Raw genomic sequence first — 15,421 nt, forward strand, 5'->3', positions numbered from 1 at the left:
TACTGCAGTGACACATTTAAAAGGTATGCCTACATTTTAGTTTTCGTCATAGGCAGCGCGTATCGAGCTATAAGTGTCAACTTTAGATATGCTACAGTGTAGCGGTATGGTCGTCGAGTTTATTTCATAAAATAAGCGAGTAGGCCTACTTCATTTAGGAGTTCAATTAAGCAATTCCCGGCTACTCGTTGGACCTAGGCCTACACCAGCACGCACAGATCTTTGACATAAAGTTTATTGAAACCACTGATCACACATTTACTATCCAATCAGTGTAGCAGTTAGAAACTCCATAATGCCTCTCACCTGTGCAACCGGTGGACGCTGCAGACGCAGGTGATTTGGAATCTTCATTGGCGTAGAATAAGCAGATTACATGCCCAATAAAAGTGGATCCAACACACGAATTGCTCACGTCCTTCTGTTCTCAATAGAAAGGTGAGCTATTGTTTGTGTTCTCTTTCAAATTTGAACCTAAAGATGTTAGCAACGAAAAGGCATTTTATTTATTTTGTGCAGCATGTTGGGCTTACAATGGGGCTTATGTAGAACACATTGGATTCAATAGATTTTAATGTCTAAAGCTTTTTTGTTTTTGTTAGCCTTTTGTAAAAGTTGGATTTTAGTTGGGCCCCATGCTTTCTCAACAGTAAGTTGCACTGATTTAAAACAATTTCATTACTCACAGGTTCAATATGTTGGGGAGCTTGTTGGTTGCCTTGTTCTGTGGAACCACTCTGGCCCTTATTGATCCTGATCTTGATGAATATTGGATGGTTTGGAAGAAGACTTATAATAAAATGTATCCCCACAAGGTAGGCTTGTCTTCGTTAGTATTTTAGTAATTTTTATTATGGTCAATTTGGGTAATGTCTGGATTGCATTACATGTTTCTGGGTGGAGACCAGGTTAAAGCACGACATTAAAAAAAATGTTGCTGTGTAATATGTGACTAGTAATAAGTTGTTGGAGTTTCACCGTTTGAACCCTTCACCCCCAGTTTGAGGAACTAAAAAGGCGCAGTATTTGGGAGGACCGTTTCAATATGATTGAGCAACACAACATGGAGTCGTCCCTTGGCATTCACTCCTACCAGCTGAGCATGAACCATTTGGGTGACTTGGTAAGGCGCATCCCTCTTCATGTATTCCAGATGGCTGTTTTTCATTCTATCAAATGAAAGGAGTGGCCCCTTTTTTGGCTAGTTTTGATGGGAGGGCTCTTCTGTTGTGCAATAGGCATCAGGGGAGCTTATTGCCATGCTCACCAGCACTCTGGAACCACGGGAACTGGACTTGGGCCCACGCAAACGGCCTCTACTGCTCCAGAGGCCCCTGCCAGAGGCTGTCGATTGGAGGACCAAAGGTTTCGTGACTGAAGTGAAGATGCAGGTTTGTGACTTAACACCTCTTGTGGACTAGCTAGCCCCTATGAACGGGGTCATCCTTGACTAGTGCAGCATGCAAGCTGAGTTGTCTTTGTCTCTGGTTTGTGTTTTAGGGAAACTGTGGTTCTTGTTGGGCCTTCAGTGCTGTTGGCGCGTTGGAGGGGCAGCTGAAGAAGACCTCTGGATCGTTGGTGTCACTGAGCGCTCAGAACCTGGTGGACTGTGCTACAAAGTACAGGACCTATGGCTGTCATGGTGGCTTCATGACCAATGCCTTCCGATATGTGATCGACAACCAAGGCATTGACTCAGAGAAGGACTATCCATATGAGGGCAGAGTAGGTTTTTTTTCCTTTTTTTTTTTTTTTTTTTTTTTTTTTTTTTTTTTTTTTTTTTTTTTCCCCTTTTGCCTCCCTAACCACCTATCCAGATTCACATGGAGCTGTAAGTCCTTCTGATGGGGGCTTGGTGACTTTAGTCCTTGCAAGAATATTTCAAGTGTGAATTGAGGGATTCTGCTTTGTGATATCCATTGTTGAGTCCTGTACAGTCTTGACTAATGTTGCTGAACTGTTTGACTCCTCTGCTTCTACTTCCCGCACACCCCAAAACAGGAAGGCCGGTGTCGTTATAACCCCAGTTATCGAGCGGCTAACTGCACCAGCTACAACTGCCTACCAAAGGGGATGAACAGGCACTCATGGAGGCGGTCGCCCACATCGGCCCAATTGCTGTTGCTATTGATGCCTCTCTGCTGACGTTCATGTTTTACCGCAGTGGTGAGCAGTGTTGCTCTAAAGGCTGTTGATTCAAAAGTTTAACTCCACTCTGGTACAATTTTAAGATGTTGACTGAATTCTGTAAATGTGTCTTTGGCCACTAGACTGACTGTTGTATTTTGGTCAACTGTCACAACCTTCATGGTGTTTTTTTCTCTTGGTGTGTTCTACAGGAGTGTACAGGGATCCAGCGTGTTCCCAAAATGTCAACCATGGAGTGCTGTTGGTAGGCTATGGCACCCTTGGAGGACATGACTACTGGCTGGTTAAAAACAGGTTTGTGGTTTGTTTCCCCTACAGCCTATTTTTTGGGCCACAACATTTGACTGAGATTTGATACTGTTTTGACTTCTCCCTCTTTTCAACAGCTGGGGCAAACACTTTGGCGAAGGGGGCTACATCAAGATTGCAAGGAACGATGACAATGAGTGTGGCATTGCCCTCTTCCCCTGTTACCCAATTATGTGAGCTTAAAGAAAAGCAATTATTGTATTGTCTAACATTTTAAACATTTTCAATAAATATCTTTTTTACCTGTGTTCCTATGGTCAAGTGTTCTTAATTATCAGCAAGTAGCATCTCTTTTACAAATGTCACATGATCTTAATTCCTTAATGTTATGGGTTTGCCTTTTTTCTGACCTGAGCACATTTTGATGCCAGTATCAGTTTCCATGTGGGTGTGTTGGTCAGGTAATTCGGGTAATACTTTGAACAGATATTAGAAATCTAAATACCTCATTGTTCCATTAGGTGGCATCGTAAACGCGGCCGCCATGGAGGCGGCACCTTTATTGCCTGCAAGTGTTGCCCATAGACAATCACGGACACCTGTCTGATTTCCAGTCAGAGTCACATGCTCTTCCATCGGCCTCCAGTGATTGTTGCCCCCACCAAGATGGCATCGATATTTACGTACGTTCTGGATCCCAATGCGGTATCTAGCTTTCTAATATCTATGACTTTGAAGACCCTAAAGGCTGCCTGTGTCCTGTTGGAGCTTTTTTTTTTTTTTTTTTATAAAACTCTTGAGTTGGTTTCAGTTTTGAATTCCTGTCCGCTGGCACTACTTAATGTGGGGTGGTTTATTAACTAGTTTAACTAGTTCTGTAAATGGGTTTCCTGTGAGTTCAAATTCTGCATCAAATCCCCCCCCAATCTGTCCCTTACAAATTAACTGCACTTATGGGACTTGTACTGTAGTTTTTCTGGAGTACAGCGACGCGGTATTTTGTGAACTTGCTTTTGAAATGTGGTATTATGCAATGCAGGTTTCCTGTCTAAAAGGTTGTTTCCTGCATATGAACAGCAAATTTATCAAACTGCAGTTGGATTGTAAGGAGCTACAAGTCGATAAATTTTAAGAGCAGTGGTGGAACACTGCCTTCTACCACATTTTGTTCCAACTAAACACCACACCAGCTAATTGCCACAACCCTTCAGCCAGATCACCCAATTGGTGAAATCAAGTGCACAGGTAGAAATGATACATGGACGGAAGCTTGAGATTTTCAGCTCTGCTACAGAGGATGTCAGTCATGTAGTTGTATGCCAAGTTGCCAACATGAGCAACCAAGGCCAGTTATCACAACTTCCATTTATATTCCTAAATAAATGGCACCATTGGGGGATTCTGTCTTCTATTCTGAAAAAAGTCAGTGTGTGGTTTCATATTTGAGTCCAAATAAGAACATTATCCTTACTTAAGCACTGCTGCTACCTTCATCTTGGTTGCAACTTTTAACACTGTGTCATGATCAACATCCCACTGTGTAAGTAAACCATATAGAACAGCCAGAATACTGATCTCCCTTGTGGACAAGGTAAGCGCTCGCCAGGAATGCTAGTGAGTAGTGACTGTATAACTACGTACACACCGCCGCCGACTTGCGCTTCCAAAGAAGCTCGGGTCACCCTGTCAAGGACGCTTGTCAAAAACAGTGCTTTGGTCGTTCTGACCTGGCAGCATTCTACGTTCGATCATGTTCTATCCACTAGGCCGTCTATTACGATTGGTTGCTGGTCGTTGGTCGCTGAACCGCGTCATAGCTCATTACCATAAAGTTCACCAATTTCTGCTCGACGCCTAAAACGCGACGCAGATGGATTTGCCGCTTCTTGCAGCTGAGAGAAGCCAGCTTCCTTTGAAAATGAATGACTTTCTGAATCTTTGAAGCTCAAGTCGGCAGCGGTGTGTACGTACAGTTAGCCTGTATTTGAGTGACTCCTTTTGGGAGGTAGGCCTAAAGATGTAAAAGAAAATGTGTCATTCAGAAAATAAATATTTCAGACAATGACTTATTTGCCTTTTTTTGAAAACACGAAAGAATAGACACATATGTTTTTAAAGCCACATAAGACTTTTCTTTCACAGGTTTAATAAAATGCATACACAGGTTTAATAAAATGCATAGCTTCCTGCAGATCTGCTGAGTCTGTGAGATTAGGAAAATGTGGCATACAAAAGTGTAATCTTTTTTTGTTTAGACAGGGCTTCTGACTGGCTCTGAGATTAATGATTAGAAAATAAAGCCCAAGACCAGTGGACAGCATCTGTTCTGATCCACTTCCTCATCTCCAGGCAGCTGGAGAGTGACCGTAAACTGAGGAAGGGGACTCGGCCGTCAACATAAATAGAACATAGTACACAGACCAATAGTTGTACAGAAGACCTCTTGCTAAAAAATAGCTTTACGTCTATACAGTCTAAAGAGCAGCAGATGTGAGAGATTTTCATACATTCTTCAAAGTTGAAAGGACCCCAAGACCATAAATAGAATAAAAAATAGAATCATATATAGAAAAATAATTTGATTTTTTTTTAAAGATACAAACAAACGAAAATAAAACCCATTATCTTCCTCTGATACCTTCATCTCCAGGATGGACTCTTTGCCACTCTGTTCCCTTCTCTGTGAGGAGCCAAGAAAAGAGAGCAAGAGTGCAAGGATTGGGAAAGGCCTCTCCCATCAGCTACACCTTTCAAACACACAAACACGTGCATACACAGTTACACACACACAGGTACACATAGCTGCATGCACGCATGCACACACACACATGTGCACGCACACACACACACACACACACACACAGGTACACATAGGGCACACACACACACACACACACACACACACACACACACACACAGGTACACATAGGCACACGCACGCGCACACACACACACACAGTTACACATACACACACACACAGGTACACACACACTAGGGCTGGGCGATAAAACAATAGTGATATGTATCGCAATAGACATGTAATCGATATCAATAAAAATGCGTTCGATAGAACATTCGATAATTAAAAGCAACACACACCTCCCGCCTTACGTTGTCCATAAATAAATAGGCTAAATATATCTTGCATTGTAGCTAGTATGTGCAACTCTACCAGAGTAGACGATAGAAGTAGGCCTACCTCAACACAGACTCTCAATGAGTCCTTGCCCCGTGCGCGCGCGCTCTCTCTCTAGGCACGCATCATTAGCACGCTGCACGAATTTGTTCAAAACTGTTGCATTCAAATTGACTGCTAAATTCTAATCAACTCAATCCCGATGCAAATGGAAAAGTATTTTCCAAGACTCAAACGGGCCTGTCCCAAGGAGAAAAATATTAATTTGAAACTTAAACACACGTGGGAAAACTGAACAGAACCAGTAGACTTACTATGATAAACTAGCAAATTACTTTGTTTACAATATTTCCAGGCTTCAACCAGTGCTGCTCATTCAGACTTATGTGCACAATTATTTATTTAAGTGTTTTTCATGATTGTGTTGCTATTTCTTTTTCCCTGTTTGCTTTTGATTGATAACTGAGGTGATTCAAATCAGAGGAAGGTTAAGTTTAAAATAAAAGTGTTTAAATTTAACTTTTTTTCCCTTCTGGTCCTTATCTGAAATAGATAAAAAAAAAAAAAACAACAATTATCAATATCGACTGATATGAAATACTTATATCGTGATACAGTTTTCAGCCATATCGCCCAGCCCTAACACACACATACGAACACACACTGACACAGGCACATGGACCTCCTCCCTCAGGCGTTGGCGGCCAGTACGGCCCAGATCATCTCATCGGCAGGGGAGGTGGTTTTGCAGGCCTGCTCGTCCGCGTCCGCCTCCAGCACGGCCTTGGAGCGCGCCGCCGCCGCGTCGAAGCGCTCGTCCGACAGCGAGCTTAGCGAGCTGTCCAGCACGTCGGAGATGTGCGCCAGCACCATAAGGGCCAGTGTGCGGCGGTCCAGGCGCCGTGGCTCGCCCGCCCAGCGGTCCAGCAGGCACTCCTGCAGCTTGGCCACCAGCTGCTCCTTCAGCTGGCTGTTGCTTAGCGGGTGAGTGGTCATGTCGAAGAACAGGAAGTTCTGCTTCTCCGTGGTCAGCACGCCCTTCTCCACCAGGCTCTTGGCCAGGCGCTCACGCACGTTGCGCATCTGGTAGTGCATTCGCATCGGGTTCCACGTCTCGCCTGGTGGGGGGCACACACACGTCAGCACGTGCAACAGACAAATGTACCACAACTGCTCACTCACAATGTGGTGTATGTATTTCATTTAAAGGTGTTTTTTTTTCCTTCTTGTATTTGAATGAATGCATTTCCACATTGTTTTGAAGCAAATATCCTTTATTTATAGTTCCTGATGATGACCAATTAATTGACCAGATCTTTGAATACTAAGATCGAAACGTTACAGCTTAACAATGCCTGGACAACAACAACATAAAAAGCAATGGTTTTGTCCTTGACATACAGATGAGGAAGTAGATTTACCGGTAACCGTGGCGACCTCAAAGCCACGCATGGTGCTATTTAATCATTCCATGACCATTCAGGAATTCCATTCCATAAAGGGCACTGAACCATTCATGAGTCACATGTGGTGTATTTGCTCTATCTATATGCCTACAATCTGCATATCCTGGCTCAACCGAGCTTAGCGCTGCTCCTCATTATATATTGTAGTTATGGAAAAGTGTAAAGCAGCAAGTAAAAGGTTTAATATTATGTAGAGGTATGAGAGAGCGATGAAAACGACAGATAGATAGATAGATAAATAGATAGATAGATACTTTATTATAAAGTATGGATTTGACTTGGGGATCTAATGGATCCATAAAGTATGGATCTGACTTGGGGATCTAATGGATCCATAAAGTATGGATCTGACTTGGGGCTGTACTGACTGTTCTGCTCACTGGCAGCCAAGTATCCATCATCAAGTAGGAATCACCCAATAATCTGAAGTGTTCAGACTGCAGAGCTTCCACGTCTCAACTGGACACTTGGGGAACACAAACACAAGCTTCTATCCAATTAGTTCGGCTAATTCTATCCAATTATTCTGTCTGATGACCACTGGCTGACAGCGTCTAATTTTCAATGATTACTGGTTCATGAGAACCTCTTAGGGCCTCTTGTGTAAGGTGTGTTTACTAAGAGGTGTGTTTACCAGATCTGAGATAAGATTGTCTGCTCTGAGTTACCAGTGATAAGGCTGAGAAACAGGTGAAGTGTGATTGGTCCCTTCCAAGAGGAACTCAAGACTATTTCGTTAGGTGTGATGGGGTGGACCGACCTGTCAGTAACTGGATCCAGCTGCTCACGGTCTCGGGGGGGTGTGTGGCTTTCATGTGCTTAAGGGCTTCGTCCAGCAGCACGTCCCCTGTCGGGGCGTCTGACCGCACCAACACCTGAAGCAGGAGAGACAGTGGCAACTTTACAACACACACACACACACACACACTCACTCTCTCTCACACTCTTAACACACACACACAAACTCACATATTCATTCTTTTATACACACACACACACCTTAACCAAACAAATGCACGCCTGCTGTCGTAATGCGACAGGGTTTGTGAAATACTGATGGAAGGCAATAGGATGTACTTCAGTTCATCCTTAAAAACTTTTGTTCTTCAGTTTGTTTAACCTTTGTATGATAAGTATAAGTATATATACTCTCAATAATGACAATGGGCAAGACTCTCAATCATGTGAACCAGGTGTGTGTGTATGTGTATGTGTGTGTGTGTGTGACCACAAAAGACAACGGAGACCTCAGTAGGCTGGCACTCACATTAACTAGTCTTTGGCTTTGATTTTCAGACAAATTATTTTTATAATTAAAATAAATTTTATAAAAAAACAAATTATTATAATTTCTCCAACGTCCAGCTCCTATCCCTCCAGGTCAACCAGGCCTGACGTCACACCTTCACCAATGAAGGTCACCGGCCTGATTTAACTCCAAATCCATTACTCCAAACACCACAACCAGATATGGCTACCTCTTTCTTATCTGTTTGAACAGCCTGGCTATGGAACCGTTGCTAATCTAACTGGCACAGGGTACAGTTTTGGATACAGACATGTGCAAATCATTCTGTGTATGAGCTTTCTGGTGTGAAAGTGAAGTGGACATGTAATGAAAGCAAACAAATAAAGACAAACAGAAACAAACAAACTGAAATGTGTCTATCTGACAAGCCTGTGTTATGGTCAGAGTTGGGTGTAATCACATTCCATTCGTCAATAACGAGTATTGTAACGTGTTACTGTTCTAAATGCAGTACTGGTAATCACACTCGAGTTACTAACAGTGTGTGAGCAAAGATGACTATTCTCCTATTTGAGATTATCCTATTAGGAAATAGAAATTCTCCTCAAGCCGCGGAGACGTACGTTGCCGTGGTGTGCTTTACCCTGTCATGAGCAGGGTGCGTGGAATCAGGCCGCCTGCTATAGCCCTGCCTCCATGACGATCTTTTGGCTTAAGATGATACTTCTTTGCTTTCCTAATTACAATCAGGACGTTTATAAGAGCTAAAAATAAAAGACTAAATATTCACCAGTTTAAAATCTGCTGTTCAACATTTTGCAGTAGCAAGTGCATTTTAGTTAAACTGTGTTGCCGGTATTACTGTGTGTGTGTGTGTGTGTGTGTGTGTGTGTGCGTGCATCTTCTGGGAGGGGGGCAAGAACATTCACTAAAAAACAAAACCCATCCAAGTATTTGTTAGCTTAATATTGAGCGGGAGAGTGGGAAACAGTGCACAACTAACTAATGACTAGTCTGAAGTCATTCACACCACGAATTGCCTCCAAAGAGATTTCAGGGTGTTTTAGGACTAAGCTAGGACTGCCACTGTTTTCAATGTGAACTAGCGAGCTCACTTCACTCAAAGCAGTTAAAAAAAAGTATGCGTGTCTCTATTCAACATTGTCATGTGGATTTGTTTTTTTAAATCATCCTGTTTATGTTGTTGTGTGGTGTGATAAGCTACTGGGACCTTGAATTTCCCCTTGGGGATCAATAAAGTATCTATCTATCTATCTATCTATCTTTCTTGTGAGGGAGGGTGCGCAAGCTGGGCAGCAGTGCTTCCATAAAGCAATTAAAATTTGCACAATTTTTAAAAGCAGCGCTGAGGTGCCGTGTTTGTGAACTTGAAGGCAGCTTTCAGTAAGACAAAGCAATGCCTGGAAGCCTACAGCGCAACCTTGGTTGGAGTAGTGTAGACTATTATGCTACCTAATATTTCATACAATGTCATTAATTAAATAATAAATAACAGCGTCCATAGAAACATTTCAACGCAGCAGAAAAGAAGTAATGTAAGGGATTAGTATTTTTTTTACAGTAGCGAGTAATGTGTAATACATTACTTTTTTTGAGTAACAAACGACCCCAACACATGGGGTCGTATGGTATATGGAAATAATAAGTTGTGTGTGAATGGCTTTACTTATTCAGGATATGTTACTCAAATAGGCTGACAATAACCTAATATTACAATTCCCTCTCAAAGATTTGCATTCAAGTCATGTGGTAGCAAAACCAATAGGTTGAAACGATACGTGAAGACTGACATCAGTTGAATGAATGCGTAGAATCACTGTCACACTCAAGGTTACACACACACACACACACACACACACACACACACACACACAGACAAACACATGCTTTACAGTGGCCTTCCCGTCAACATCACCGAACTCCAAGCCCTTAGCAAACATTAAAGGCCCACACAGATCCTGCTTAATTTATGAGCCTCACAGGTCAGATGTGTCCATAGTTTTAATTCTCACAGGCAGGCCACACCAAGCACGAAGCTGAAGCGTTCCGTTCGTGGGGCGTATGCTGCAACCATCAGCTGCCACTATAATGGAGCTATTTTTTCGCTCTGCAAACAGTTGGAGTACCCAGGTGTAGCCTGGCTGTCAGAGTGAAATGGATCTTTTATATCTGTGTGCAAACTACACACATTGTGTGGGGTGTAACAAGCAAAGTGGATGTATGTGTGTCTGTGTGTGTGTGTGTGTGTGGTGTGCGTGTAGGCGTGTGTGAAAACTCTCTATGTTGTTACACGTCAACCTACTTCTAAGATCTTACTGGCCCATCCAGATTAAGTGTTGTGTGAGTGAGCGAGCAAGAGATAGATAGAACAAGAGTAAGCCAGTAGAGAGAGAAAGAGAGAGAGAGAAAAGAGAGAGAGAAGGTGGAGAGAGATAAAAACCTGGCGGTCCAGGAGCCTCCTCTTCCTCTTGGTGGGTGGCTCCAGGTGAATGCGGCCCCTGATAGCCAGCTCGATCATGATGCCGCTCCGCAGCCCCGAGGAGATGTTGTCATTCCAGAACGATGTGTAGCCCTGAAACAGCAAACCATGTGGCACAAGACACCACAACACACAAGCTGGGTTTAGATCTAACTCGAATGCTCATATTTCTCAGCTCATTCATGAAAAATTGGCAAGGAAATCTGTCTGGGTTTCCATTGGCTTTGTGAAGCGAATTAAATACCACAAAAGGAATTTTTAACAGTTTTCGGGTTGCCCAGGCCAGCTTTAATAGAAATGTTTTGTTAAATATCATGTGTTGACATTAAATTCTCGCTCCAGTTTAATGTAAATAAACTTGTGTTACCTATGCGAGTCGGGTGTTAATCCATTCCCTTCTGTCATTGAAATATCTTCTTAAATGCACATTTTCTACTGTTTTTGTATATTATTTCAATGCAGAGGATTCAATGCTCAAAATGTGCATAAGTGGTTAAAAGGAGTTTAACTCCTACATACTCCTCCTAGGTACTACATACACAAAAGGCATGTAACAAAGAAAGTTCTATCTGGTTGCCTTGAGGGACATGTCAAATTGACATGTTTCTAGTGTTGTCTAGGAACTGTTCTGCCCTTTAGCAACACCACATGCCATTTAAATGTCACAATTAAAGGCATCCTATGCAGTTTCAGGTATTTTTGGCGACTCTAGAGCTCGCCCAAAGTTGCGATATATTTATATTTTATTTTGCCGTTGTAAATAACTTACTTTTCATGGCTTGTTCTCCCTGTACACAATGAAAATGCTTTTTTTTATGGAGACGAAAGAGTAACAACAGGCAAAAACGATCTCCAAAGAGCTATATCTTCTGACGAGGTAATGTTTCACGATTATCGCAATTTTTGAAGTGGTATTGCTGGTTCTCTCGTTAGCGACGGCTATGTTCTATGGCTATGCTACATGAACGATTGCCTTTTACAAGTTTGTTTACCATCAAATTGGCTTTGTAGAGGTTATATTAAGGTAAGAATCTTGCATAGTGTATGCAGTGTTTTGCTAACTGCAACAGTTTGGCCTTCTAGTGAATGGTCCACGATGAACTTTCCCACAACCTGTCTGTAGCAAAGTGTTGGACTCTTACTTCATTCACATCGTCACTCTATTAAGTCCTACCGTCATGCCCATTCTGGTAAATCTATAGATATGGCAAGCATTCCACTCTGAACAAAGGGGGTGATCTGTCTGAGAAAGAAAGATATGGCTTCTGTTTGTCTGCATCGAGTTACACAGTGACCTGAGGAAGAGATTAGGGATATCATTTCAAGTAAATCAAACTATGTCAACCTATCCCAAGAAACATGACCAAATCAGAGGAGCAGGTCCCAGAAGCCTTGTGCATGGCCCTGAACACGACAACATGACTAGGTCAAAGTTCTTTTAGTCTACAAGATCAAACACTCAACAAAATTAAAAACGACAATGTGGCAGCCTTTTATGAGGCACAGGCTGAAGAATGTGTGTGGCCTAAGATTTGAGATACATCCTTCAGGCGACAATCTGACCAACCCTGTTAGACCGGTTTGATTCCTCGGTCAAACTCACACACACAGACACACCACAGCGACTAAACTGGAAAGACTGCTATGTTTAACCACACAATGACCTGCACCGTTCACATAGCCTTACAAAAGTTGGTTGGGAAAATCCCCACTATAGGATATAATCTTTAATAACCCCAGTCTATCAATGCAAGACATCATCTAAAAATATCTTACGTAACTTTATTGAAACCGAAGTTCAGTTTATACGCCTCTAACACAAAGAGACAAAAAACACGGCATTTCTCATTTCAAACTAAATTAGACCATAAACAGCCACAATATCAATGATGCAACAGTTCTGGGGATAAACATTTGAGAGTGAAACCCAAAGTTAGCACTCACTACTATACAGCTACTTATTACTATTGCACAAATGACCATTCCCTACATACAGCTCTGAAAAAAATTAAGAGACCACTGCACATTTTTGTGATGTCATCCTACGGTTGCTGAGTGACAAATCTCGAAGAGAATCTCTAGAAAATGTAATTTCGAGGACATTACCAGTGCATGAAAATATAAACATACTGTATATTAACATAAAATGCCAAACAAACTTTTATTTGGAAACAGTTGGCAGGAGTCATAGTTGATAACAACTGACAGTTGAAATGGCTGAACAGTTAAATAATTGAGTAGTTTAAATAGTTAAATTATTTAATAGTGAATTATTGTAGTGAGGACATTTATTTTTAAACAGTTGTAGGCAGAGGAAATAGTAGTCTTAAGAGAGCCAGATTGTATGCTTAAAGCCTGAGACAGAGTTTATAGTTTAAAAGTTGAATGTAGATAGTGTAATGGATGTTGATAGACAGAAAGTTGAATGGATGTTGCTAGGCAGATTGTTTAATGGATGTTGGTGGATAGTTTAATGGGTGGATGAGTGAATGGTTTGAAGAGGATGAATGGATAGAAAGTTGGATGGAATGTGCCTTATATCCTTGTAGAATGGAGAGACACAGAGAGTTGGCCTAGTTAAGCAGAAAGCAGTTGATACAGGTGCAATCAGTTTAACTGGCCCTTTGATGGGTCCTAGTTGAGCAGCTGGAAGTTAATACAGGTGCAAATCAAGCAAATCAAAATAAAAAATACAAAAGTGTCCTTTACAAAAGTAAAAATACATTCCTCGGTTGAAGTGAATTCCAGAAGACCTGGGAAGAAGAAGAAGAAGAAGAAAGAAGAAGAAGAAGAAGAAGAAGAAGAAGAAGAAGAAGAAGAAGAAGAAGAAGAAGAAGAAGAAAAGAAGAAGGGAAGAAGAAGAAGAAGAAGAAGAAGAAGACTTCGGATAACAGAACAGTGCATTTTCATGCACTGTAATAATTGAAAGCTGCTGCAGACTGACAGGACAGTACCTCTTTGTCTTTGAGACCCAATAGCAGGATTTCCTCCATAAGAGTGAGCCGGAGGGCTTTGGAGGAGTCATAGTCATCCTCTTCCTCAGAGTGACCACCACCCTGGCTGTCCACATCCTCAGGACCGCGTCCATCTGCCACAGACGTCTCAGCAGCACGCTTGCCTCGACGGATGAGGGTGGTCATCCTGACAATCAGGACCACCACCTGAGATCAACTGTACAGGGTTGTGAAGAATATGGTCATGGCTAAATAAATACCATGCAAAAAACAACCATTTTAATACCACATGAGTTTCTATGACTACAGGAGCTCGGAGAGTTGAAGTTATCAAGCTCAAATGCTCTAAATGCAAGCTGGGCATAATTTGGTTAGTTGACCCCAGGATATCACGTGCAAATGTCCTAGATTCAACTTCCTTTAAAACCCCTTTGTTTTTCAGCCCTATAACCACGCTTGTTTGAAGTGGTAGGAAGTCAACTGCTTACATTATGCTTGCCATCGTAAATTACACTGACATGTTCTATTTCAATCAAAGAGAACCATTCACTTTAAAATAATAACCTCAGTCAAGGTAATGCAAATAGTTATTGCAATCGTCAGCTTTTTACAGTTTGTAGCCTAGCTAATGTGAATTATATGTGGTCCTAACCTTAATCCAATGTCTCTTAAAACCAGGCATTCTAACCAAGAAAGCTCCCCTGTGACTGTCTGAATGAAGAACTCGGTTCATTCAGCAACCACAACCATTATAGGCCTAACATGGCTATAAGTCAAGGTAGTTATACATTTAGCAACAAGGAATCATGTTCTGTTTACGATCATGACATGACGGCTGACAGATATCGATATGCCTAAACAACATTATGGCAACAGTTAACATAACGTTCACGTTAATTAAGCTTATGTGTTTGTAACGTTAGAAAATGCATAGCTTACAACGTAATTAAAAGTTTGCATAACTCAGTTGTATTAGAAACGGTTCCGAGATTTACACATCTGTTAACTATATCTACAACTTCCGATTAACAAATAATTCCTAATATAATTTCTTGTCTTGTAAATTACGTGTATGTCGACGAGAGAGAGAGGCACTTATTTGGATAGAAGCTAGGTAGATTCTAACGTTAGTTACGTTAACTATCCTAGCGATAACTTAGCCCAATCCTAGCAACAGACAAACACTGCCTAATTTAGGCTACTTACCATGCTAAAAGTATATCGTATTAAAACATGAATATCATAATGAGAAGAGCTCTATATCATGTTCAATCCAAATAACCTTACCCGGATAACTTAGATCTTACAGGGAAATCGATGTCCGGTTGCAAGGACGTTAAGTCACCTGCTTACTCTGTGAGAACACCGCTGGAAATACGTGTTTCTCACTCACTGCCATGCAACTATTGCTTCCGTGATGAGATGCGAAGTATTTCTAGTTATATTAGGTCTACAGCGCCCCCGCTCTACCGGCCTTTAGAACACTGCTGAAATGTTTTGTGTTATCCAAATCACCAGTAGGTAGGCCCTAAGGCTACCCATTCTATAACTAATGTATCGTAACTCCCCTATTACCGTCTCTACCGGCCTTTAGAACACTGCTGAAATGTTTTGTGTTATCCAAATCACCAGTAGGTAGGCCCTAAGGCTACCCATTCTATAACTAATGTAGGCCTCACACACAAACAAACAAACAAAAACACACACTTCACTGGTAG

The 15,421-nt window shown here is 41.7% G+C and overlaps 2 protein-coding genes across 2 annotated transcripts; one reads left to right on the forward strand and one right to left on the reverse strand.

The window, feature by feature from the left end:
- The first annotated feature begins 329 nt into the window (after positions 1–329).
- On the forward strand, positions 330–2,705 carry LOC125284936 (cathepsin S-like). Its single transcript, XM_048229101.1, is given in 9 exon segments — positions 330–438; positions 689–815; positions 1,001–1,123; positions 1,239–1,391; positions 1,501–1,725; positions 2,002–2,070; positions 2,073–2,166; positions 2,340–2,442; positions 2,535–2,705. Coding segments are annotated over 9 exon segments (1,056 nt in total). The 5' UTR covers positions 330–376; the 3' UTR covers positions 2,635–2,705.
- A 3,429-nt stretch (positions 2,706–6,134) lies between these two features.
- On the reverse strand, positions 6,135–15,112 carry LOC125284939 (Golgi phosphoprotein 3-like A). The gene is made up of 5 exons (XM_048229106.1): positions 14,991–15,112; positions 13,704–13,920; positions 10,711–10,842; positions 7,761–7,875; positions 6,135–6,652 (listed from the first exon to the last, which is right to left on the reverse strand). The coding sequence occupies exons 2-5, from the start codon at positions 13,887–13,889 to the stop codon at positions 6,225–6,227; spliced, it is 861 nt and encodes a 286-aa protein (XP_048085063.1). The 5' UTR covers positions 13,890–13,920; positions 14,991–15,112; the 3' UTR covers positions 6,135–6,224.
- Positions 15,113–15,421: the final 309 nt, after the last annotated feature.

Source organism: Alosa alosa, chromosome 20 (genome assembly GCF_017589495.1).
Source record: "Alosa alosa isolate M-15738 ecotype Scorff River chromosome 20, AALO_Geno_1.1, whole genome shotgun sequence".
Lineage (NCBI taxonomy): Eukaryota > Metazoa > Chordata > Actinopteri > Clupeiformes > Clupeidae > Alosa > Alosa alosa.

What these genes read in the sequence shown, in the direction of transcription:
- LOC125284939 (XM_048229106.1), bottom strand. Translation starts at nt 13,889, where the DNA reads ATGACCACCCTCATCCGTCGAGGCAAGCGTGCTGCTGAGACGTCTGTG. An exon ending in GGAGGCTCCTGGACCGCCAG is followed by an intron (nt 7,876 to 10,710) that starts GTTTTTATCTCT and finishes CTCCTGCTTCAG; the next exon opens with GTGTTGGTGCGGTCAGACGC. An exon ending in CTGGATCCAGTTACTGACAG is followed by an intron (nt 6,653 to 7,760) that starts GTCGGTCCACCC and finishes GCCCCCCACCAG; the next exon opens with GCGAGACGTGGAACCCGATG.